The 25484-nt window shown below is 33.6% G+C and overlaps 5 protein-coding genes and 1 pseudogene across 8 annotated transcripts; 2 read left to right on the forward strand and 4 right to left on the reverse strand.

The window, feature by feature from the left end:
• Nucleotides 1-1738: 1738 nt before the first annotated feature.
• On the forward strand, nt 1739-4796 carry LOC7484611 (uncharacterized). Of its 3 annotated transcripts, none has more exons than XR_008057825.1 (7): nt 1739-2048; nt 2145-2240; nt 2403-2443; nt 2548-2665; nt 2814-2894; nt 3616-3744; nt 4329-4796. XR_008057825.1 is itself a non-coding variant. In XM_002323684.4 (6 exons), exons 1-6 carry the CDS (start codon nt 1830-1832, stop codon nt 3670-3672), a joined length of 612 nt encoding a protein of 203 aa, XP_002323720.2. In that variant the 5' UTR covers nt 1740-1829; the 3' UTR covers nt 3673-4025. The 3 variants fall into 3 exon arrangements, 1 of the variants encoding a protein (XP_002323720.2); XR_002978627.2 differs by lacking the exon at nt 4329-4796 and adding an exon at nt 4027-4244; XM_002323684.4 differs by lacking the exon at nt 4329-4796 and having other exon boundaries at nt 1740-2048; nt 3616-4025.
• LOC7472529 (auxin-responsive protein SAUR66-like) lies at nt 4281-4716 on the reverse strand (annotated as a pseudogene).
• A 1654-nt stretch (nt 4797-6450) lies between the features above and the next one.
• On the reverse strand, nt 6451-7132 carry LOC7484612 (auxin-responsive protein SAUR68). Its single transcript, XM_002323900.4, has one exon. The coding sequence runs from the start codon at nt 6950-6952 to the stop codon at nt 6518-6520; it is 435 nt and encodes a 144-aa protein (XP_002323936.4). The 5' UTR covers nt 6953-7132; the 3' UTR covers nt 6451-6517.
• A 3621-nt stretch (nt 7133-10753) lies between these two features.
• LOC18107029 (auxin-responsive protein SAUR68) lies at nt 10754-11660 on the reverse strand. The gene has a single exon (XM_006372948.3). The coding sequence runs from the start codon at nt 11294-11296 to the stop codon at nt 10862-10864; it is 435 nt and encodes a 144-aa protein (XP_006373010.1). The 5' UTR covers nt 11297-11660; the 3' UTR covers nt 10754-10861.
• A 7785-nt stretch (nt 11661-19445) lies between these two features.
• Nucleotides 19446-20816, forward strand: LOC7484613 (auxin-responsive protein SAUR68). Its single transcript, XM_024588220.2, has one exon. It carries the CDS (start codon nt 20115-20117, stop codon nt 20559-20561), a length of 447 nt encoding a protein of 148 aa, XP_024443988.1. The 5' UTR covers nt 19446-20114; the 3' UTR covers nt 20562-20816.
• Nucleotides 20817-22056: 1240 nt separating this feature from the next.
• On the reverse strand, nt 22057-24522 carry LOC18109906 (uncharacterized). Of its 2 annotated transcripts, XM_052448328.1 has the most exons (5): nt 24319-24522; nt 23379-23550; nt 22636-22752; nt 22389-22498; nt 22057-22337 (listed from the first exon to the last, which is right to left on the reverse strand). In XM_052448328.1, the coding sequence occupies exons 1-5, from the start codon at nt 24426-24428 to the stop codon at nt 22325-22327; spliced, it is 522 nt and encodes a 173-aa protein (XP_052304288.1). In that variant the 5' UTR covers nt 24429-24522; the 3' UTR covers nt 22057-22324. The 2 variants fall into 2 exon arrangements, with proteins under 2 accessions (XP_052304288.1, XP_006388202.1); XM_006388140.3 differs by having other exon boundaries at nt 22057-22498; nt 24319-24521.
• Between the last annotated feature and the right edge of the window lie 962 nt (nt 24523-25484).

A 25484-nucleotide genomic window follows, 5' to 3' on the forward strand; every position in this document is an offset into this window, starting at 1 on the left:
AGGTTTTATATAACCTTGTTGGCTTGGATTTGCGGTTTTTTTTTTATTATCTTTTTTAATTAGTATAGTGGCTAAAAACTTTAGCCAAAACAGCATAATTAAAAATTTATTTGTGAAAATGTTTTAATTTGTTGAGGCATACATGTCTCACATGCACACATGACCAATCAGATGTGCAGGTCTTCTATACGACCAAATAAATTAAGGCTCCATTTGTTTTTTGAAAAGTAGTCTTCGAGAAATTATTTTCCAGACTTTCCTATATTTGTTTGCCATTAGAAAAGTTGGTCAACGAAAATCACTTTCCAGTCAAAGGAAAATTTGGCTTGGTTTCCAAGAAAGTATTTTCATTTTATTTTTGACGGAAAACACTTTCCGAAAGTTGTGAAAAAATTAAAAATATCATATTATTTGCTAATTATATCAAATTTGGTCCTCAAACTTTTGATTACTATATATATATATATATATATATATATATATATATATATATATTGTTTTGAATACTTTTTTTTCAATTTCATTCCTTAGAATTTAATTTTTATATTAATTTTGGTCCTCATTTTTATAATTGTTATTTACTTTTCCCTTATCATTTTTTAATTGAAATTTTTAACCTATCAAATCTAATCATCATTCTTTTAATTGTTACTTATTTTATTTGAAATAATTTATGAAATGTTAATTATTATTATTTTAATTTTTTCATATTTTAATTTTTTAATTTTTTAGATTTGATCTCTATTATTTTGATTATTATTTATTTTATTTAAGATAATTTATGAAATTATATTTTTTTTTTCAATTTCATTCTCATTCAACTTTTTAATTTGTAAGATTTGTTCCTCGTTATTTTAATAAATTTGAAAAAAATAAAACATTAATAAGTTATTTTACAGCTCATTTTCCATGACATAACCAAATACTGGAAAATATTTTCTAACTTATTTTTCATTACACTACTAAACATCAAAAAATAATTTTATTTTATTTTTTTGGATTCACTTAAAAAATAAAAATACTTTCAACAAACAAACTGACTAGATTCAATTGTGAACATCGATCCTGTAATTTCCAGAAGAATTTCAATGCGGCTCCACTATCAATATTAAAAATTTCATTTTCTCGTTTTCTTTTTCTTTTTAAATTTTTTCTCTGGCTCCCATGTATGTAATAATAGAATATCAACAAAATAAATAAATATTTTACTTTATTTTTCAAGAATTTTCACACACTCAACAAATTTTATTGTAATAACAAAATTAAATTAACTTGAATAAATGAACGAAAATGAAATGAAATTTGAAATAATATTCTCTTTTCGTCATCAGGTGTAATTAAAGGATTATTTTTTAAATATCTTTGATTAATGAGAGATCCAGATAATTTCAAAATAATAATAATTCCATTTTAGTTTTGAACTGAAAAGATATAAATTATCACCATCTCCATGTTTTATTTATTTGAATAATTTTCTTTAAAAATAAATAAATATGACCACCTCTATTAATTTTTGAAAACCAGGCTAGCTATCATTACTTTTTTAAACCCGGCCCAACACACGATGCGCTCTCCTAATAAATGGGCCAACGAGAAGCCCATAAAGCCACAGTAAGAAGAGGGAAAACCCGAAACAGCAAACCTCAGACACGTGTCAGTCACCATCAGACGACAACGGCCACGTGTCAATCTGCCACCACCTTCCATTCCTTGCTTGAATAACAGGTGAAAGAAAAGAATCCCGCTTCAAATCACCAAAGAGCAGAAAACAGAAGAAAATGAAAAAGACGTTTCTTTTAAGGGCATAGACACGTTTCGATTCAGTTTCAATGGCAGAGAGAGAAAGAGAGACCTTACCTCTGCCTCCGGCTCTTCCTCGAGCATCGTCATCAAGCTCCAGAGCAAGAGCCACCGCCTTAGTTCGACCCGGACCGGACCCGTTGTTAGTAATTTGTAGGTGTTTCAGCTTTGTAACTTCACTCACTGCGATTCTTTGTGTTGCCGTCAACGTTCTCTCCGCCGTTAGATCCTTTAAAGACGGATCTGATGTAAGGCTATATATCTCTAAGTGTATGTATGCATCAGGTGGGTGATTGAGTGAGTGTGCGAGGTGTTGATTTCTGATTGGTTGTTGTTTTGTGTAGGTTTTTGATGGAATATTCAGGTGTTATGCGGTGGTAATTGCGTTTATTGTGGTGGTTGCGGAGACGGAGTGGGGATTTGTTATTAAGTTCTGGAAGGTTCGTTCTTTTTTCTGATTTCTTGAATTTTATTTATTTATTTATTATTTTTTGTTTAATGTTTGAAAATTGGAGTTTGGTCTAATTTATTGAATTGAATTAATTAAATTATTATGCTGGCTGGTGGTGCAAATGGTAACAGTTTGAATTCATATACTGCAGATATTGGAGTATTGGGCAGGGAGGGGCATGCTGCAAATCTTGTAAGTCATTTGTGTTAACGAGGGCTGCAAAATGTGCATTAGGCTCGCTAGCGTGGAGTCATTAATATCTCCATAGGGTTTGAAATGATGGTTTTTTTTTTCAGTGTTGCAGTAATGACGAGAGCTTTCCCTGACTATTCATCAAACCAGAAGGAGCTTGTTCTTCTACAAAATATAGCTAGCTATATGCTCCTTGCTTGTGGTCTAGTTTATGTTATTTCAGTAAGAAAATAAATGAACTAGGACTTTGGTTTAAGTTGAGCTTGGTTGAGTAGAATAACTAACTTTGAGTTTGGGTTTGCTTTTCCTTTTGGGAATTTCAAGACTAATCCAATGATGTGTTGCTATTGATTGTGATTCCAATTTCCAGGGAATTCTGTGCATTGGCTTTCTCAAACGGTCTCGTCAGAAGAAAGAAACTACGAGGGAGCAGGCTGTCAAGGATCTGGAGGTAAGCTTTGTTTTGCTGTAGCTCCTGAAATGATGATTGGTATTGAGTGTTCATATGAGCTCCCCGTTCTGCATTTTACTCCATGCTTGTATGTGTATGCTGTTGCTCCAAGTTTTGCAATTATGTGTTAGCTGTGCCATCACTTTGTGGAGGTCATGGCATGGTATGAAGTTTTAGCAACAAACAGGAACACGAGTTCCAAGTTTTCTATAAGCATCCTTATTATGTACAATGCATGCAAGAAGAGAAATATATTAATAACTCTTAATAATCTGAGAGTGAAATGGATAGCCAATTTGAGGAAATGAATCAAAATTATGATGCGCTCTCTAAAACTTGAAGTGCTATGAGCTGTGATTGCTCGGTACCATAATGCTGTTGAAAGGGTTCTGATATACCCTAAATCAAATCTATAAGCACACAGGCTTCTGTAGTCAGTTTTAGGGTTTATATGAATCCTTTTTTCATTCTTCTTATTTAGGTGACAGTAAGTAGTCGGGGATGTACTTTTCACCTGTGTTTAAAATCAGGCTTAAAGATTCTGAATCTGATGTGCATGTGCTTGGACAGCAGTTAACATTGTGAGAGTATGCATTTGGTTTTATTAGACAAATGGTGCTTTCTTGTTAATGATTTATTGATGTTTCTGTCTATCATTTTAACAAAATTTGGTTGGAACTCAGATTTTCCTCTATTAACATACATGGATTAACAATCACAGGAATTAGAGCGGCGGAGGGAGGAGCTCGAGCAATTGCTAATCGCAGAAAGGATTTGATGCAATTTGGGTTAGTGTGTGTTCATATAACCAAAGGGACAAGTTAACCGACCTAGATGAATCCAACACTAGGTGAATCTCATGTTCCTGTGTTATTGTTGTCTCACACTCTGATTCTGTTAGACTTTTTTTTTTAGAACTGGACATCCACGTGAGCATATTTGTAAAGTTTGTGCAGCTCAAGTGCAAAGCCATGTGTCTGGTTCCTTTCTGCAGTCTGGCAATAGTGATTGCCACTTTAATTTCTTTATGTTACTTCAAAGCTTTGTTGTAATGGCGTTTAATGGCACTGATTGCTACTTCACTTGTACGCATGAGATTTTCATTCTTATTCTTTATTTTGTATTTTGGCAGATGCACTCTTAAATGTTTTCGCCCCAAGCAGACCATACTTTTTTATTTGCTTAAAGGATCATAGAAGGAAATTATGATGAAATCATTGATGCAAGTACCTTAACTTGTATCCTTAAACTAGAATTGCTAGAGATTTCTTGTAGATTGTAGTCAACGAACTTTATCAAAGGAATTATGTATCTCATAATTTGTAGTTTCCTACAAAATTTACCAGTGTCTACTTGTTTGTGTCGTTTACGAAACTAATCTACTCTTCAGAAGCTGAAAATTGATAATTGATTGCATGTTTCTTGATGATGGAGATCTTTGGATGTTGAGCAGTGACTGCTACCCATAGACATCAGCAATGCCTTCTCTACATCTCTAGTGACCCTCTGTTCGATCAAAACTATTGCATATTCCATTAGCTTTGCATCACACGGAAAAGTGAGATGCCCACTGCTAGGCAGTCCAAACTCCTCTTCTGCCAGTTTAAGTAGCCCTTCGACAATTTCATTGTTGAGATAATTTAAAGGAAGCAGAAACCGTTTCTGATCAGCAGAGTACACAACAAAATGACCCTTCTCAGCTGTTGTTGATGTGCTACAACCGCTTGTGTCTGGTTGTGGCAGTGCGATTTTCTCCCCGCCTTATAGCAGCCATCTTCTGCCATTTCCTTGCCAGTTTGATGAGCTTCTTGGCACTGATCATCTTGTTTCTGGAAAATATTTCACGAGTGAATATAGGAAGATAACTTTAGGAACTTGAAATACAGAATGCTTGTTTTGTGACGGGTAGAAGGCAAAGGAAGGGAGTATCGTGTATTAACCAAGCCACACACGTTCCCTATCAATGGGAAGCAAAACCATGTGATTAGCGGACGTGGGAGGTTGTGTATGAGGTGGGCATGTTTGCTTGTGTCTAGCAATCAACTCATCAAGGTGGAGCATAGGGGTGGTTATTTCTTTGCCCCTCTGCCTGGTAGTTGAACAGCAAAGCATATCAAAATAACGCTGACTCATAACTTTATATCACAGCAGAATGAGTAGCAGACTATGTGAACCACAAAAATGAAGATAAATTGGTAAGCAGACGTGAATTTGAACATAGTTGTGCGGCTGCATGTAACGAGTGCTTTATGAATGTTGAAAGCTGGAAGTTTGTGGAAATTGTAGTCCAAACATGTAGTAGAAAAACAACATATCAGACCCATCATGTCGGAGAATTGCCAAACAGAAGCAAGAAAATGATGGCTCAAAAATCATACCTGTTCCTACCTGGAATGTGATTACCTTAGTCTAGAGATGACTGTACAGTGGACTTGAGGACCTATATCTGATTGAAGGCAATTTGTAAGCAGAATCTTGAACGTCACCTCTTCCTGTCCTGGTGGCTTGAATCTTTTTTCACAGCAGCTTCTATGAATTCTATTAGCAGTTTGTAAGTCTGGGAGTGACGGTCTCCAATTGATATATTATCACGCTACAACTCAACTGAACTAATCCTACATCTGTTTCCTTTCATGCAACAGATAGGTTTCATTTTACAAGCAAAGAATTTGACAAGCTAGAGTTTCTTGAACAATAAGTTTCATACATACAACTTCTCTAGAAAGGGCATGGTACCTTCTTCAAGAGTTTCTTGAAATATAAAAATTGAGATGTGAACCAATCGATCACTGTTTCAATTGGAGAATCACTAGAGGTTTAGTTGAATTAATAAACATCTCTGATCAGAAGTATTAAGCAATGATGCACTTACTTCTGAAGTTATGTAGTTGATCTGTGTTCTTAGGATTCTGATCCATACAGTTCAAAAGAACTTGTATAAACATCTCAGAAACCTTCAAGGAAATGAATCATAGCATTGTTTTTCCTATAAAACTTCAAGTTTTGTACTTTCCATCGAGAAGAGTAATCAGGTACACTTTTTTTGCTTTGTTTACAAATCTAATCCTGTTAATCAGATGCTGCACATTGGTAATTGATGATCTGTTAGTTGACGATGGAGATTTGAATACAATGAGCAGCGACTGCTTGTTATGGACATCGATAGTGCTGTTTGATCAAAGCAATTGCATATTCCATCAGCTCTGCATCACACGACAAGGTGAGAGGCCCGTTGCTAGAAAGTCCAAACTCTTCTTTCTCTGACAATTTCATTGTTAATATAATCTTAAGGAAGCGAAAACCGTTTCTGATCTGCAGAGTACACAGCAAAATGGCCCTTCTCAGCTGTTGATGATGTGCTACAACTGCTCGTGTAGTAAAACTTGAGAAATTTTGGTCAAGAGAAAAAAATCCTCATTTATCTGCTTCATGGATTGATAAAGAGGAAATGTTTACGAGGCCATTGTAATGCAGTGATGTTGAGCTAAAAGAATTGCTGGTGAATTCTCTGAATTTGTATTAATATATACTTGATAATTTAATTTTTTTCCGACTCTTCTATAAAATTTATCAATTTATACTTGTATCAATTTATACAGTGTCTACAATTCTAATTCCACTCTTCAGAAGCTACAGATTGGTAATTGATGGTCTGTTACTTGATGATGGAGATCCGAAAACATTGAGCAGCTACTGATGGCTATGGACACCAACAATGCCTTCTCTAAATCTCTTGTGATTCCCTGTTTGATTAAAGCAATGACATATTCTATAAGCTCTGCATCGCAGGGCAATGTGAGAGGCCCATTGGTAGGTAGTCCAAATTCCTCTTCTGCCAGTTTTAGTAGCTCTCTGACAATCTTATTGTTAAGATAATTCAGAGGAAGCAAAAAGCGTTTCTGATCTGCTGAGTACACAACAAAATGGCCCTTATCAGCCATTTCTGATGCGCTACAACTGCTTGTCTTCATTTGTGGCAAAGCAATTCTTTTACGCCTCAGAGCAGCCAGCTTCTGCCATTTCCTTGCCAGTTTAATGAGCTTCTTTGCACTGATCATTTTGTTGCTTGGAAGTATTCTTTTCTAGTAAAAAAATCAAAGGAAGAAATCTTTAGAATTTAGAATGTTGAATGCCGATTCTCTGATGGATAGATGGCAAAGGAAGTGACTATTATATATTAACAAATCCATAAACAGTCCCTTTCCATGGGAAGCAAAACCATGTGATGGGTGGATGTAAGAGGTTGTTTATGAGGTGGGCATGTTTTCTTGTGTCTAGAAATCAAACCAGCTAGGTGGAGCATAGCAGTTGTCAATGATGTATTCTGTCTGTTAGTTTAACAGCAAAATATACTAAAAATATGCTGACTTTATGACTGCAGGTCACAACAGCCTCTACGAACCACAGAAAATGAAGATAAATTAGTAAGCTGACATGAATGTGTATCTGCTTTCTATGATTTCATGTAACGAATATTCAATGATTGATGCAAGCTGGAGGAGCCGTGCAAAATTAAATCTGTCGTCTAGAAATTTCATTGAGAGACAGAATATTGGACCCAGCCCCTGTGCAGCTACCGAACAGAAGTAGGGAAAATGATGGCTGACAAGTCCTTCTGTTGGAACTCGATTACCACAGTCTAGCGATGATCATACAGTGGACCCGAGGAGTGAGGACCTATGGCTGAACTGGGCAATCTGTAAGTTAAGGTTTCAGATCAGTATCTCATCCTGTCTTGTGGTTCGATGCAGCAGGACCTATGAATTTTGTTAACAGGTCATAAATTCCGTTGTCTGATTGAATGATAGCAAGCTGATATGGAACTGTGTACAATTTGACGGTCTTGACGCTAAAAGTAAAATCAACTGAACTTACCCTTTCTCTTTCACCCTTTCTCTTTCACATGATGGATTTGTATTTGGGGAGAGGAATTCAACAAGCAAACTTAGAGTTCTTACAGCTTACTTATCCATGAAATATATTTCATAGGTTAGACTTGTTAGAGAATAATATAAATTATATCTGGGACCTCATCTAATAGCTTAAGCTATTGGGTTGAGTTGGTTTTTTGATTTGGTATCAAAGCTTTCATGATCAAGTGGTCTCAAGTTTGAATCTCACCATCCCCATTTATTTAATAAAAATTAAGCACAAGGTAATGTGAGCATATGCAAGTTTTAAGTTCAAAGAGCTTTCATTTTAGAAAGTGTGTTAGAGAATAATATAAATTATATTTTGAAATCTCACCTAATAGCTTAAACTATTAGGTTGAGTTGGTTTTTTTTGACAAAACTTAGCTTCTCCGAAAAGAACATAATAACTTGTTCGAGAGTTGTGCGGTACACTCAATGTTGATTGTTTTGCCACTCAAGGAGTTTGCTAGGATCATAAAACATTATTGATCAGAGTGTTAAGAAAATGGCCCTGTTTGTTCAACAATGATTCACTTGCTACTGTCGGCTCCATCTGGACTCGAAAGAAACAAAAGTTGTATGGTACCTGAAAAGAAAATGGAAACCAGATTCGTTTGCTAGTTAGAAATGCACATGGAAGGAGATTAGTTATTGCTGTGATGAGGCTTGAGTACGCTATTATTTGTAGCCATTGCCATAGAGTCATTTCCACAAACATAGCATGAAGCATGTGGTTGATCAGTGTGGTTAAACACTAAATAGTATTTTCCTGATAATTATTGTGAAATAGAAGATCAACTATCAAATGATTGTTATTGATTATTTTAGACAGTGATCATTATGATTTCTCCAATAGCCACAAGACAGTGTTTGTTGCTACCTATGATTCCAGTAGGTTGGTAATCCCATTTCCAGGCCTAATCTAGACCTTCTGGTTCAAACTGGAACTTCTAAGAAGGGGATATTTTAAGATCATATCTGGAGAGGTCAATGTGATGATGTCTTGTGATTTTAATGTTGCGTTCCTGAATATCATATAAGCAGTAAAAACAATTAATAAAACAAAATTATTTGGAAGTTTTTAGGATCCTGTTAGATAGATCTAAAATTGGTTAGAGATTTATTATATGAAAATATGATTTTCTTCGGTTAGAACAATTCTTTAAGAGTCAGGTTGTTGTAACCCACAAACCATTTAATTGTCCGGCCTTCAACAGTAATCCACATGAACTACCAGTGATAAATCTCCTAAAGCCTTATTTAGAAGAAATGGATTGTTATGTCTAGAATGCTAACTCTATATTCTATGACTTGCATAATTTTTCGGTTTAACAGACAATCACTAAGAAATAAGAGGCATAACCTATCATTTATAGAGAAATCTAAAAAACCCTATAAATTGACAAAATATTAATTTTTCCCTTAAATAATATTCATATATTAATTCAGGAAAATTTTAGAAATTAACTCAATCAAATCCTTACTTGATTGTTCTAGGTCTAGAAATATAATCCATGTATTAATTATATTCTAGTACTTAATTTCTAAAATATATTTTAATCAAGTCATACTTAATTAAATCATCCCAGTTTAATTTCTGACCAATAGTTCTTAATGTGTGTGACCCATTAAGTTCCTAATATGTTGACCTAGATATAAATTATAATTCTAATTAAATAGAATTAAATAATTTAATTTATTATCAATTCAACAATTGATTAATTTATATATGAAGATCAGGTGTATTATCTAGCAAAGTGTCATGGTCCTCAAGTATTAAAAAAGTTATGAATGGTTTGACTTAACCTTTCAGTGATTGATTTCTCAGTGTAATTAATATCCTTTCATCAATAATGTTCCGATTTAACATTAAAACATGGAGTATGTCTGCCATATTAAATTATGTTTGTTTTTTACATAATAGTCATTGATCGTTTGAATAAAATTTGAAATTCTTTTCAAATCTCATTCCACCTTGGCCAATGATTTCTCAATCAATATTATTTGAGAATAGATGAGATATTTTCTCTAATTCACCTAGGGTGATGAATCCTTGATCACTCAAGTACCTTCATATAGTTCATATTATACCCAATATCTGCCCCATCATTACCTTAATTAAGATAACATGTAACATGATCAAAGCATAACATTTTCTATATAAGATAACTTAGTAATGTCAAGTCTAAGGATCACTTACACAACCGTCACGTGAGTCTTTTTATATACATAAGTGATCTCTCCATGTGAGATTCTCATGCGGGTCAGTTCAGTGTACATGTTTTATGACAAGCACCCGCATATTAGTTCTAAGTATCTCTTATACCTCAAATTATGAGAACAACTGCTTCTTTTCATAAAAAAAAAAGAACATAATATATATCAGTCTCTATGGCTCTAATAAATGTTCAGTATTTAAAAAAGTATTGATCATGAACATTTTAGTAACAATGTTTTGATGCAACATGAATCTCATAATTATAACAATTTTATAATTTTCTTTGCAAAATATTTTTATCTCATGAACTTTATCTTTACTCTATATTCATAAATTAAATTTATATTCATTAATCTAATATTATATAAATATTAAAAATAAATTAAGTTTTGATTAATAATAAATATATATTTACATGAATATAATAACGAAACTTATAACCAGAAGCATATTAAACTTACATTTAGTTGATTCCTTGAGTAAATGTTTCAAGGAGTCTGATTCACAAGGCTTAAATCTGGGAAGGCTGATTAGACTTTTGGCAAATAAATAAAAGCTATGTTTTTCCTTTAAGACTTGGAAGTTATCTAAGAAGTGATTGCTCATACAACTCGAGACTTCTTGTTCAAGAAGAGAAAAAAAAAAATCTTATCTTCACTTTTCAGGATAGTTGAGGAGAAAATATGATGAGACGTTTATAATGCAAAATCGCAATACTATTTATATCATTAAACCAGAATTTCTGGTGAATTCACTAAATTTGTATCATTGATAATGAAAATATTCTACAAAATTTATCTAGTTGTTTGCATTCTTTACAAATCTAACTCTGCTCGTCAGAAGCTGCAGACTGGTAATTGATGGTCTGTTACTTGATGATGGACATCAGAAGACAATGAGCAGCGACTGCTGGCTATGGACACCAACAATGCCTTCTCTACATCTCTTGTGACTCTCTGTTTGATTAAAGCAACTGCATATTCTATAAGCTCTGCATCGCAGGGCAACGTGAGAGGCCCATCGCTAGGCAGTCCAAACTCCTCTTCTGCCAGTTTGAGCAGCTCTCTGACAATCTCATTGTTAAGATAACTCAGAGGAAGCAAAAAGCGTTTATGATCAGCCGAGTACACAACAAAATGTCCCTTATCAGCCATTTCTGATGCGCTACAACTGCTTGTCTCCATTTGTGGCAATGTGATTCTCTTACGCCTCAGAGCAGCCAGCTTCTGCCATTTCTTTGCCAGTTTAACGAGCTTCTTTGCACTGATCATTTTGTTTGTTAAGCACAAAAACTTAAGAGGAGTCAAGTAGGGGAAGAAAGCTGAATGCTGAATGCTTGTTTTGTGATGGATAGAAGGCAAAGGAAGCGGCTATTATATGTTAACAAATCCGTGAACAGTCGCCTTCCATGGAGGCAAAGCCATGTGATGGGTGGATGTGAGAGGATGTTTATGAGGTGGGCATGTTTCTTCAAGTCCGAAATTAAAACCATCAAGGTATAGCATAGCGGTGGTTAAGCCTGTACCTTCTGTCTAGTTGTTGAACAGCAAACTGTGATCAATCAAAGCTGATTCATGGTTGAGATTGCAACAGACACTGTGATCCACAACAAATGAAGTAAATCAGTAAGCAGGCATGAATTAGAATCTGGATCCGATGGCTGAATGTATTGAGTAGTCAATGAATGGTGAAAGCATAATGGACCCTTTTGTCTGAGAACTGCCAGACAGAAGTAGGGAGAAGATGGTTCATACACCCTTCCGAATTAGATGGTTGTACAGTGATCATGAGGACCAATGTCTGGAGCTAGTTCCACAGTGATATAGTTCATAAATACAGTCTCTCCTTTTCAATTCAAGGCCAATATACTTGATGTTTTCATAACAAAATAATCGTACTTAGCAACAAAGAGCAATCGATTAATGTAAGTGATAAATTTGAACTCAATGGTTTTATTATTATTATTATTATTATTTAGTTAGTTTAAGTGTTACCTAATATAATTAATTTAAGTTACCATATGACTCATCTTAATGATAAGGATGTTTATTTTTAAGGCCAAGATGATTAAATTATTATTATGAATTAATTTTGTGATGGTTGCACTTGTCAAGAACTTGGTATCACCTATTCATGGTAAGATTTTGCTGAATTTTTGGTAGGTTATATATATATATATATATAATCCTTAAAATTTTGAATACCAACCATGTTTACAAGTACAAATGATGGAAAAGTATGAGTTGTTACACATAAATGCTAGCACTACCCTACTAACATTGATATTTTGACTGGTATACCATAGGGTTATAATCAAACAAAACAAAATTATTTTTTAAAATCTGAATTTATACAATCAATCAAATTAGGAGCTATCAATTTAGATGTGCATAATATTTCATATCAAGAAATCAGTTTCAATAAGTGATAATGTTTCATCATAAACAAAAGATAATAAACAATATATATATTTTATCAAGAAGCATAATCTAATTCATATTAACAATTTAAATATCTATATTATTCCTGTTGCATTTGGAATATTATTCACTCACTTAACTCAAAAGTAGAAGGGACACAGAAGCAGATATTGAAGGAATCATACTGACGCTCAGAGGGTGGAATATCAAGATTATTTAAATATATATAAAAATACATACTCAAAATGACTCAAAATAGATAACATAAGAGATTATAACTCTAAGATTGAAGATTAAAATGTAATTATAAAACCTAAACAGATTCACCTGATCATTTCCGAACATATCTTAAACTGACCGAACCTAAAAGAACTAATTAATCCTTACTGCTTAGTCAACCGGTCGATCGAAATTGACCAACTAGTCAATCGAATCCATCAAGCTAACCCATCAACTGGTTGATTAGGATTTCAGAGTCCCGATCCACTAGTCTCCCTAGAATTGCAGACCCTCTAAATTTCAACTTATACATTAAAAACCCATAACAATTAATCCACAACATTTCAATTAATCCATCATCTAAACTCTAAAACACAAACTCCAAATCCCTAAATCTCAACAAATTCAAAATCGTAATTAATAACAACAATTATTGTAATATTTTGAAATGAAAATAAAGAATTGATGGGAAATGACAACAATGCCATTGGAGAATTAGATTTGAGGTATAAATGGTTAGAGGACATTTTAGTAATGGAACAAAGAGTTGGGTAAATATAAATAGAAAGAGAAAAACAAAAGAATCAGGCTTTAAGAGGAAACCAAAAGTGAGATGGAAGATGAAGAAGAAGAAGAAGGGGAAGAGAATTTGAGAAAATAAATTTATAAGGTAAGATTTATGCTTTATTATGTGTAATTGTTGGTATTAATTAAGATTTCAAATATGTTAAGATTTAGGGTTTTGAAGTTTATGTTTTGGGTTAGATTGATGAGTTGATCGAAATGTTATGGATTGATTTTTATGAGTAATGGTTTAATTGGTTGGTTTTTAGATGATTTTGTTAGGAATAATGATTTTGAGATTAATTGGTTTAATTGATGTATTGGGGATCAAGTTATGACAAACTTGGTATTAGAGCCTTAGGTTAAAGAAATAATAGTATAATTAATTTCATAACATATAAAACATTAGGATCCGTATCATTTTGTCCATTGTCTTTGAGATTCTGAATTCTCATCAAGTATGTTTTCTTTGATTCTTTGAGTTTTGTGATAGATATGCTTTTTTATAATTCTATGATAATTATCATCATATTATTCTAGCATGACTTAAGTGCTCTCACTTCTTAAAGGAAATGTCAAGAAATAAACAAATAGCTGGTACTAGTAGAGTAGGTGACGATTAGGACGACGTCTTTATTGTGCAGTTGAGGATTGTAAGGCAGAGAAGGAGGTGAAATGTACCCACACCTCGACATATTGAGGAGGTACCTCCACTAGTAGAAGAGGAGCCTCAGGAGTTAGAAGAGAATAATATGGTTGGTGAAACAGGTGTAGGGGTAACAAACCTTGAGTCTGTTATAGAATTCCAACAACTTAGCCAGTCTATGTGGACCTAGATAGAGTTTAGTATGGAAAGAGAATAGAAGAGGGATAAAGACGTACCATTGTTATCCCATACTGTTCATAGAGTCAATGTGTCGTTGAATAATTTCATGAAGTTGACACCTCCTACCTTTACTAGGATAGACAGGTCAAAGGATTTTTAGAGGTTCCTTAATGATATATGACGGTGGTGTGAAGCTTTAGGGTGTATAGACCATCAAGCTGTAAGTTTGACATTGTTCAGGTTGGAGGGAGATGTGGCCATCTTTTAGTTCAAGTCTAGAAAGAGAACGAGGCCAGCAGAGGCTCAATGGACATGGAAGGAGTTTAACACCATGTTCTTGGATAAATTTCTTCCTCAGAGTGTTAGGGATGCTCTATAAGTTTGAGAGGCAATCTTAAAGGAGTGTGACAATAGATGAGTATGACTGAAGTTTACTCAGCTATCAAGGTATGTTGAGCATTTTTTTACCGACAGAGGGGTGGAGTGTGAAAAGGTTCATTCAAGTACTCAAATTCTTGATGTTTATGATGATGGTGTCTCATGTGTTTTCATCGTACTTCTTGGCAGTTGAGAGCGCTAGGTTGATTGAGGTATGAGAATTAGAGGACATGGCTGCAAGCCAGTTTAGGAGGCATAGAGAAAAGGGTTAGTCTTTTCAACAGTAGGGATCAAATATAGGTCTGTCTAGGAGACAAAGTGACTGTCAAGGCTCATGGGTTATGAGGATGTTTAGACATATATTAGAAGTTTCTTGGGTTTAGCTAGTTATTATCGAAGGTTTATGGAGAAATTTTCTCAAATATCTGCACCATTGACTAAGTTAATATAAAAAAATATTACGTTTCAGTGGTTTAAAGCTCGTGAGAATAGTTTCTTGGAGTTGTAGCAAAGATTAACTACATCACCTATGCTAAAAGTACCATCTAGTTATGACGGTTATATAGTGTATTATTATGTCTCGAGAATGAGGATAGGATGTGTTTTGATGCAGCATGACATGGTTATTGCCTATGCTTCACGACAACTAAAAAAGCATGAACAAAAATACCTTGTATATGATTTAGAGATGATGACTATAATTTTTTCTTTGAAGATTTGAAGGCTCTACGTGTATAGCGAGATTTGTGAGATCTTTATAAATTATAAGAGTTTGAAATATATCTTTCAGTAAAGAGATCTAAATATGAGGCAGATGTGATTGATGAAGCTATTGAAGGTTTATAATTGTACCATACAGTACAACCCAAACAGGACAAATATTGTGTTAATGCTTTGAGTAGGAAATTATTTGAGAGCTTAGCTTATATTCGAGAGATACGAAGACCTCTGATTATGGAGTTACATGAGTTAGTGGATGAAGGAGTTAGATTTGACCTCAATAAAGCTAGAGCAATGATTGCTCACTCTTAGGTTAAGTCAGACTTGTTTGACAAAATAAAAGTAACTCATAAGAGAGAAGATTCACTACTCAGGATTAAAGATAAGGTTGAGCAAGGAAAAGTTACAGGTTTTGTGATTGATAAGCATAATATGCTAAGGTATGGAAATAAGCTTTGTGTACCCGATGTGGATGATCTGAGGTGAGAATTGATGACAGAGGCATATAAGACAGTTTACACAATGCATCCAGGTTCCACTAATATGTATCAAAATCTTAAGGTATGTTATTGATTGAGTAGGATGAATGCTGATGTAATTGACTTTGTTTCTAGGTGGTTGACTTGTCAGATGGTAAAGGGTGAGCACTAGAAACCTCCTGGATTGCTGTAACCATTGTTGATTCCAAAATGAAAGTGGGAAAAAATCACAATGGATTTCATGACATGGTTGCCTAGAAGTCAGAAGGGTTGCGATTCGATATGGAAGATTGTTGACAGGTTGATAAAATCAACCAATTGTCTACTAGTTAAGATTACTTGTACATATGCAATGTTGGCAAAATTATTTATTAGCGAGATTGTGCAATTGGATGGAGTACCAATCTCAATAGTTTCGGATAGAGGTCTATAATTTACATTGTAGGTTTGGGTGAAATTCCAAAAAGATATGGGATACTACAGTGTAGTTGAGTACAACTTTTCACCCTCAAACAGTTGGTCAGTCTGAGAGGACTATTCAGAACTTAGAGGATATGCTTAGAACATGTGTTATGGATTTTGGAATTGGTTGGAGTAGATTTCTACCATTAGTGGTATTTGCTTACAATAACAATTATCAGGCTAGCATTTAGATGACATTTTACGAGGCTTTGTATGGTTGGAAGTGTAGATTGTCAGTTTGTTGGTTTAAGGTTGGTGAGAAAAAAGCTAGTGGGACCAAAGTTAATTTAGATTAACTCAGATAAGATAAAGGTGATCAGAAAAAAAATTTTAGACAACTATGAGTAGATAGAAGAGTTATGCGGATATGAAGAGGCATGAATTAGAGTTTTTAGCAGGTGATTGTGTGTTTCTAAAGGTTTTACCGACTGAAGGAGTATTCATGTTTGGGAAGAAAGACAAGTTAATTCCTTAATTTATTGGACTGTATGAGATTCTGGAGAGAGTTGGGGCAGTTGCTTATAGGTTAGAACTACCTCTAAACGTTTTAGCTAATCATACGGTATTTCATGTTTCGATGCTATAGAAGTATATGTCGGATCCATCTTATGCATTAGAAGTTTAACCAATTGAATTGAGAGATTATATGACTTATGAGGTGCAACTGAAAGATACAGGCAACAAGTGAGGAATCTTAGATCAAAGGAAATAGCTTCAGTGAAAGTGAAATGAAAATGTCATTCACGTGAGGAAGAGATATGAGAGGAGCTTGAGGATAGCATGCGTGAGGAGAATCCTTATCTTTTTTATAGTTTTGGTAAATGTTTAATTATTTATGTCAAGTTTTGAGGATGAAACTTTTATAAGGTAGGGAGATTGTAATATTTTGAAATGAAAAGAAAGAATTGATGGGAAATGGCATTAACAATGCCCTTAGAGAATTAGATTTGAGGTACAGATTGATGAAGAACATTTTAGTAATTGAGAAACAAGTTGGTAAATATAAATAGAAAGAGAATAAAAGAAAGAGAAGAATCAAATTTAAAGAGAGAAAATCGAGAGTGAGAAGAAGAAGAAGAAGAAGAAGAAGAAGAGGAAAGGGAAAAGAATTTGAGAAAATAAGTTTATACGGTACGATTTATGTTTTGATATGTATAATTGTTGGTATTAATTAAGATTTCAAATTTGAGAAAATTTAGGGTTTTGAAGTTTATGTTTTGGGTTAGATTGATGAGTTGATTGAAATGTTATGGGTAATGGTTTAATTGATTGGTTTTTAGATGATTTTGTTAGGAATACTGATTTTGAGATTTATTGGTTTAATTAATGTATTGGATGTAATAAATTGTGAAAAAAACTTGCTGGAAATACTGGAAAAAAGTGTCTTGAGATTGAAGATGAAAAAATTTCAGTTTGGTCTCTCATTTGTGAAAATTACAATTCGATCCCTAAACTTTGGAAAAAATGCAAACTGGTCCCTTGAGCAAAATTTAAGATTTTGGATAGAATGGAGGATTAATTATGGGTAAAAATTTCAATATAGTTATGGATTTAAGATATTTTCAGTTTGGTCTTCTAAATCTGGCAAAATTACAATTTGACCCTTAGAAATTTGAGAAAATTCTAGATTGGTTCCTAGCTGTAGTTTTAGTTTTTTATATGAATTTTGAAGAATAATTGAGGTTTTTTTTTGGTGAATTATTATCAAGTTTTATGATTTGTTTTGTTTTGAATTAGAATTGTGAGAAAACATTTGATTTTTGTGTTTTTGAAAAAATAAAAGTTTGGTTCCTAAACATATAGGGTTATAAGTTAGACCGTAAGTTAAGTCTTTTAAATTTACTTTACATTCCTTTCAATTTTGTTTTTAACATGTTATCTTTTGTATTCAGATATTTCTGATATTTTATCTGTTGGATAATAGTATGATTTTTTTCAGTACCTATTTCTGTGTTTGTTTTGATTTTGAATCAGGTGAGTGGATAATATTCCATATGCATAAGAAATAATATAAATATTTGAATTGTTAGTATGAAATGGATCATGCTTCATGATAATATATATTGATTATTATTCTTTGTTATGATAAAACATGATCATTTGTTGAATTCGAATTCTGGACATGAGATATATGTACGTCTGACTTGATAAATCCTGATTTGATTGATGTCATGAGTTGAGTCTTGAGATATGATTTATTTGTTTGATTATGATATGACCACTTGGCATGTCAGTCAGAATACACATGCTAAAAGAGGAATGTTAATCTTTGTGCACATCATATTTGATCCCTAGTTGGTAGGGGGGTCATCAACCTATACAAACTAATCATCCCACAATCTGAAGCTTCATACTCACTGCATTTTAATTTTCTGACGAGTCTTACCTTATGATATTTCTTGTTACGACCTGTCTGTGAAACTTTCTTGTAAGAACTTAAAGACAAAATTGTATATGTTTCTATTTGTCATATTACCTTGTATGAGTATATTAAATATTATCTATTCATTGAATTGTTAAACTTACCCTCTTGTTATTTATCTTTTTCAGGTTTATAGCTTTGTTAGTAGGTCATTTTTGTTGGACTTTCAGAACCTGCTCTTTTGGTTATAATTAATATTTTTTCCATTATGGCTAGCCAGTGCTCCAATAATTTCTGAAATTGTATTAAGACAATCAACTTTAAATGGTAAAAGTTTATATGTTTGTCTGGGTTCGCATAGTTAACGAAGCCTGGAGGGGGACTTTGTCTATATGTCAATCATTGATCCGGGAATCAAGTCGTGATAATTATACATATTAAATTATAAATGTTATCTAAAAAACCTATTTTTTCTAACTCTCTTCTCCTTCCTTTATCTTTCCCTCTCTTCTCTTCTTCTTCTTCTTCTTCTTTCTCTCTTTTAGTTTTCTCTCTTCTATTTTTTTTTTTGTTTAAATGGTAAAAGTTTGTATGTTTGTCTGGGTTCGCATAAGTAAAGAAACCTGAAGGGGGACTTTGCCTATGTGTCAGTCATTGGTTCGAGGATCGGGTCGTGATAATTATACATATTAAATTATAAATCTTACCTTAAAAACCTATTTTTTCTAGCTCTCTTCTCCTTTCTTTATATTTCCCTCTCTTCTCTTCTTCTTCTTCTTCCTTTTCTCTTTCAGTTTTCTCTTTTTTAATTTTTTATCTTTTCTTCTTCTTCTTCTTCTGTTTCTCTTTTTCTATTTATATTTATCAATTTTTATGCAATTACTAAAATATCCCTCACTCATTTATACCTAATGCTTGCTCCTCCAAGGGCATTGTTTTCCTTTCCTATTATTTTTTTCTTTTTCTTCTAAAATATTACTCATCTTGTTAATGTTGTACAGATAAGGGGTAAGATCTTAGAGAAAAGAATAGATTTAGATTACCAAGTGCTGAGTTTGAGATGAGTAGAAGGCAAAGCTGGTGAGTTGAGTATATATACAAAAAATCAGTGGAGAGTCTCTTCCTAAGGGAAGCAAAACCATGTGATGGGAGGATATCAGAGGCAATATGTTTTCTTATGCCTGGCAAATGACAATCAAGCCATCAGGGTGTAAGATGAAACAATCTGAATTGATTACCGAGCGAACGACCCATGAAATTACTCCATGTGATTATGTCTTCAAGGGCTAATTTTTCATTTTTGTGGTTCTCCCTGTCCGTTGCTATCTACAGTAATGAGTCGGCATTCTTCTGAAGTATTTTGCTGTCCAGCAACATGGCAGAGAGATAATAAATGTGACACCCTCTGCTCCACCTTAATGGTTTTGCTATCAAACATAAGAAAACATGCCCTCCTCGTAAATAAACCCTCACACCCACCTATCACATGGTTTTGTTTCCATGGAAAGGGATCGAGTCTGGCATCGTGAGCGTATATAAGCAAGTCACCTGCTTTGCCTCTACCATCACAAGATCATCGTTCAGTATTCTAAAGCCCTGAAGCTCACCTCTAGTTCTTGCTTAAGATCTTCCCTTTAGATTAGAGTGAAACAAGACAAGATGATTAGTGCCAAGAAGCTCATCAAATTGGCAAGGAAGTGGCAGAAGCTGGCTGCTATCAGGAGAAAAAGGATCACACTGCCGCAACCCATTGAGAGAACTGATACAAGCAGTTGCAGCACGTCGTCAACAACTCAGAAAGGCCACTTTGTAGTTTACTCCACCGATCAGAAGCGGTTTTCGCTTCCTTTAGAATATCTTCACAATAATATTGTCAGAGAGCTACTCGAAATTGCAGAAGAAGAACTTGGATCACCTAGCGATGGGCCTCTAACATTTCCATGTGATTCAGATCTTATGAAATATGTAGTTTCTTTGATAGAAAACCATATTTCTGCAGATGTAGAGAAAGCACTGTTGATGTCCATAGCCAGGAGTCACTGCTCAATGTCTTTGGATCCCCATCATGAAGTTCCAAGTCACCAAATACCAATTTGCAGCTTCTGAACAATAGAATCAGAGTTGTAAAGTTACTCCAAAGTTCAACATTAATGTAGTTTTAGTTCAGCTTCTGAAACGAACTTGTCAGCGATGGCCTTGTCATACTTTCCCTTTAACCATTCTTTACGCACATCTGATGAATGACATTAGCAGGTAATCACAGTGTCTTCTGTGAAGCAGATGAACAATAAGTAGCTGACCAGGAGCTGTACTATATCGGATTTTTTACGACTTAAAAGGAGTTCAATTTACAAGCACCAATTCTTCTTCTTTCATCTCTCATAATGATCTAAAATGCAAAAACCTCTTCAATTAAAATCTCTTTATCCTATTAATAAGACTTTTTTTGGCAATTTGTTTATCTGAATAATATTTATCTGTTGAAAAAGAATTATCAAAATCATAAAAGCAAATTTTTTTTTTTAAAAAAAATGTTTTCATTACTATGAAGGGTATGTATTTAAAAATGAAAAAAATAATACACTGGAAATTCTATATTGAATTATATAAAAAATTGATTAAAAATTTTAAAAAACATAAATTTTATTTTCACCATGATACTTTTTTTTCACATTATGCACATAATAATTGAAAAATAATGTTAGATAAAAGCCTGTAATATTATTTGAGAACTATGAGTAAATTGAATATTAACTGAAATATAAAATTAAAAAAAAATTGAATAATAATTGAAAAATAGATGATCATCAAAGTGGCAAGGAGATGGCAGAAACTAGCTGCTACCAGGAGAAAAACAAGCACTCTGCCACAACCCTTTGGGAGAACAGATACAAGCAGTTGTCCCCCATCATCAACAGCCGAGAAAGATCATTTTGTGGTGTCTTCTGCTGATCAGAAACGACTTTTGCTTCCTTAGGAATAACTACACAGCAAAATTCTCAGAAAGCTACTCAAATTGGCAGAAGAAGAGTATGGTTTGTCTGGCGACGGACCTCTCACATGGCCATGTGATGCAGCACTATTAGAATACGTAATTGCTTTGAATTAACGGCATGTTACCAGAGAGGTAGAGAAAGCATCGTTGATGCCCATAGCCAGCAATTGCTGCTCATGTTCTTCGGATCACTATCATCAAGTCACAGACCACAAAAAGCAACTTTATAGCTCTGAAGGGTAAACTACACTTGTGAATTAGTCACCCAAGTTTAGTTGACAGACCTTGCTGTAACCCTAAAACATTATTATACATACAATTGCTTTGACAAATGATGAAAATTTAGACAAACAGTCAATTGTAGTTCTGGAATACAAAATTATAAGCATTTTGCATCCGTAATCCTTGACATGTTTCTCCTTAGGGAATTAAAAGAGAACAGTCTAAATCCTTTGATTCAAGAGTTTATGTTACCGTTACATGGTTCTTGCTAATCAGAGAGAAGCAGCTGCATCAAGTGATGCTGAGTAATGAAATGTGAGCTACAATTACATGATGGGATATAAATGAACACGAATTAAGGTAATCAGGCAGCAGCAGCAGCAATAAACTGTGAACTACAATTGCATCCATTTCAGAACAAGAATGGGAGATAAATCAAGAATCAAAATCATGTATACAATCTCAATGCTCTTGATTTAATGTGGGAAGCATGTACCAGAATTAAACACTCTTGAGGAGTTCTTTTGGTATAAATAATACAACAATAGATCTTAATTTATATGAATAAAATGTGTCCTCCCAAATTCAATCCTTGCCTGGTAACAATTTCATTGCCTTAATCTCCAGTTCCGTGTGCGCATGTGCAAAAAGTTCAATCTTCATCTTTCTTCTCAGATGAATTTGGATTTTGTGAATATTTCTGCCACCTCTGCTTGTTCTTCTCAGATTTACTAGCATTTTGAGAAAATTCTGAGAGCCCCTGTCTTAGTGCTCCAAGATTGACCCCATCACCAACCAGAATGCTAGTTACTCCCATTTTTGAAACCTGTCACCAAGAAATCTTTTAAATGGGATAGATGACTCTACAGGAAAATTGGCAGTTCATTACAATAAAAATACAAGATTTAAAGATCCAACTCATAAAATTAGAAGACAGGGGAAGCAGTAAAGTTTTGTTTTTACCGATTGAATGTTCCTATTCTCATCATCAAAAAAAAGCATGGAGTTAAAGGGTATCCCAGTCCTCGTATGAATCATCTGGAAATGATCTATCTTGTGAGTCCTACTGGAAAATATTTCCTGAATAGTCAGAAAATCACTCACCATGTAAGCCAATCAAAGGAGTAGTTCCTCTTGATGATAGATGAATATAATTTCATATGTGGAAGATGAAGTGCATACAAAAGCAAAATGGAAAACAAAACATTCTCCAAGACAACAGTGAGCAGAAAATAGAACTCCGAGCAAGCAGAATGATAGAACATTCCAATCTTTTTGGCACAAACGGGTAACTCCTAATTCCTCATTTCTCATCAAAGGCAAGCACCAGCCACTTCTACTAAGCAGAAGTGAACCAGAAATACAGATCGTGTAAAAGAATCATCAGAAACACAATAGAATTAAGAGTTTCTTACCTATTTGATATGATGAAACTCAGAGGCTCATCACTCAAATCAAGTTACTAGGCACTAAATAAATCCTCAACATCATGAGCTATTCCAAGAAGCAATTCAGTATGCAACACTTTACAAACCCTGTGTGTTAGATGGTACATCTTTCTCCTTCCCTTTTAGGACTATGTTCTACTAAACTATGACCCTGCTACTCATGTTCTTGAGTAAAAAACAATTGGTTGACCCTGTTACTCATTGCACAGTAAAGATTTAAAAAGAAAAAAAAAAGATTCTTAGTTCTTGCAGACTCACCTGTGCTACAAACATTGGCTTGAGACTTAGTTTGTCAATAAATGTCTTTGCAATATCTGAGGTTGGTGATCTAGAAGCAATGGCCATGTCAATCCCCTTTTCCTTGAGTGCATATAATATGCCTTTAGCTTGGGGAAACAAGGATGGCATTTCACGCTTGGATCGACATTCGCTGAATAACAACCATAATTGAATCAAAATTTAGACCATGTAGAACCAAAAAAACATTGGCACAAGGAGAAAATAAAAGGAAACCATTCTAATGTTTAAATAATCAAGTACGACAAAGATTGTACTTTTTTTTATTAAACTAATGGAAGGTTCTAAAGACCAAATAGAGCATTAGTATCATTATATGCAAGTAAGATGGAAAAGTCGAATGTACCAGCGCCAGAAACTGCTGAATGTTTTGCTTCCACTAATGTTTCAAACGTTATTAAATGTGTAGAAAAAACATTAGCTGCAAAATTAATTGCCAAATTACTTATATTACATACAATGAGGTGCGTGAACGATGAAGGGCTAAATACTAAGTTGAACAACTTAACCCACATTCAATCAACATCATATTACAAACTAACTTCAAGGCTTCAAGTCAAACAACATTAAAAGTACCCTCCAAGAAATTAAAAACAAATTCTCATTAAAACTACAAAACATTTTTTCCAACATACTAGTAAGTCCATTTCAGCTCTCCAGTAATTCAGATTTTAATTTAAAAAATTTTTCCTGATACTAACAATCTTAATAAAGAACACAAACATATAATACCAAGTTACAATTTTTACCAAGAAAGTTTCCCAGTAACACAAAAACAGAACAAAGCGTGAGAAACCCACATGAAAATAACAACATTAAACAAGAAAGCATGACAAAAGGAACATAATATTTGACATAACTTTATGTTAACATGCATGTGGCTGTAAAGAAAGAAAGGTACCAATAGAAAGGCCAGAGAGTGTAATCTAGATCGAAGACGACCAATCTAGGCAGCACTTGAAACATTCCAATAACTTGCAAAGCATCGTTTTTCACCGTCTCGTCTCCCATCTTTCTGCTTGCTTTTGCCTTTCCAAAAGAATTTGTGAGAATTTTCAGCGTTTGGTCGCTCGGTGTTATTGGTGTAAATAATAATAATAATAAATAAATCTAATTGGTATTTGTTTGACGAAGAAAACAAAAGGTTCAGGTGGGCTTCTGAATTTTTATGGTCATGGGCCTCATGCCCCAAAACAAGCCAATAATTTATAGGACCCAATCTATTTTCTTTCTCAATCAGATTGATAAATTCTCAATCAGATCATTTGTGTTTGATATTGTGATAGCTTTTATGGTTATGGTTTAAAAAAAATTATTTTATAAAAAGTATTTTTAATTAAAATTGGTTTGGTATTTATATATGTTTGATTAAAACTGTGGTTGAAATTAAAGTTGAATAAAAAATAGTTTAATATGTTTGGTTAAGCATGCATTTCAAATTGAGGTTATAAAATAATTAATATATATATATATATATATATATTGATGGTTTTTAATTTAAATATTGTAGATTTAACTACCATTATTACATCATTAAATAAATAATATTTTATATCAAATATTTTATTTATTATTCCATTAAATTATCTATAATTTCATCATGTATGAAATTTATCTAATAAGGACTATAATTTCTATGGTTTTTTGAGTATGCAACAAAATCAGGTAAAATATCATCACAAACAAAATTGGAATTGTGATCAAATTCCACAAATGCTATGTCATCATGCGATGTTCTTCTAATTTATGTAGTGTTATTAAATAATATTAAACACTAGTTTTTCAAGTAAAATATAATTTTAAAATAATAATTTTTTTAATATAAATTGTTATAATCATGGCACTATTCACTCCAAGAAGTGAACAGTGCCACGTGAAATTCACCTTGGAGTGAACAGTGCCTAGATGAATTATATTCATTTGGTTTGCAGACGTGAGAAGCTGCTTTTCAAGAATCGGCGTTTTAACAAAAGAAAAACATGGGTCCCACATAACAAGCTAGTTGCATTTTAATGTTATCAAACATGATGTTTACGCGATGAACTTTAAAAGCAAAAGCTAACGCGT

Source organism: Populus trichocarpa, chromosome 17 (assembly GCF_000002775.5).
Source record: "Populus trichocarpa isolate Nisqually-1 chromosome 17, P.trichocarpa_v4.1, whole genome shotgun sequence".
Taxonomy (NCBI): Eukaryota; Viridiplantae; Streptophyta; class Magnoliopsida; order Malpighiales; family Salicaceae; genus Populus; species Populus trichocarpa.

Excerpts from the sequence above, each read along its gene's own strand:
- LOC7484611 (XM_002323684.4), top strand. The coding sequence starts at position 1,830 with ATGGCAGAGAGAGAAAGAGAGACCTTACCTCTGCCTCCGGCTCTTCCT. Across the intron at positions 2,049-2,144 it reads CCTTTAAAGACGGATCTGAT|GTTTTTGATGGAATATTCAG; the intron begins GTAAGGCTATAT and ends TGTTTTGTGTAG. Across the intron at positions 2,444-2,547 it reads AGGGGCATGCTGCAAATCTT|TGTTGCAGTAATGACGAGAG; the intron begins GTAAGTCATTTG and ends TTTTTTTTTCAG.
- LOC7484612 (XM_002323900.4), bottom strand. The coding sequence starts at position 6,952 with ATGATCAGTGCAAAGAAGCTCATTAAACTGGCAAGGAAATGGCAGAAG.
- LOC18107029 (XM_006372948.3), bottom strand. The coding sequence starts at position 11,296 with ATGATCAGTGCAAAGAAGCTCGTTAAACTGGCAAAGAAATGGCAGAAG.
- LOC7484613 (XM_024588220.2), top strand. The coding sequence starts at position 20,115 with ATGATTAGTGCCAAGAAGCTCATCAAATTGGCAAGGAAGTGGCAGAAG.
- LOC18109906 (XM_006388140.3), bottom strand. The coding sequence starts at position 24,428 with ATGGGAGACGAGACGGTGAAAAACGATGCTTTGCAAGTTATTGGAATG. Across the intron at positions 22,753-23,378 it reads AGCCAATGTTTGTAGCACAG|GAAATATTTTCCAGTAGGAC; the intron begins GTGAGTCTGCAA and ends CTGACTATTCAG. Across the intron at positions 22,499-22,635 it reads AGAATAGGAACATTCAATCG|GTTTCAAAAATGGGAGTAAC; the intron begins GTAAAAACAAAA and ends TCTTGGTGACAG.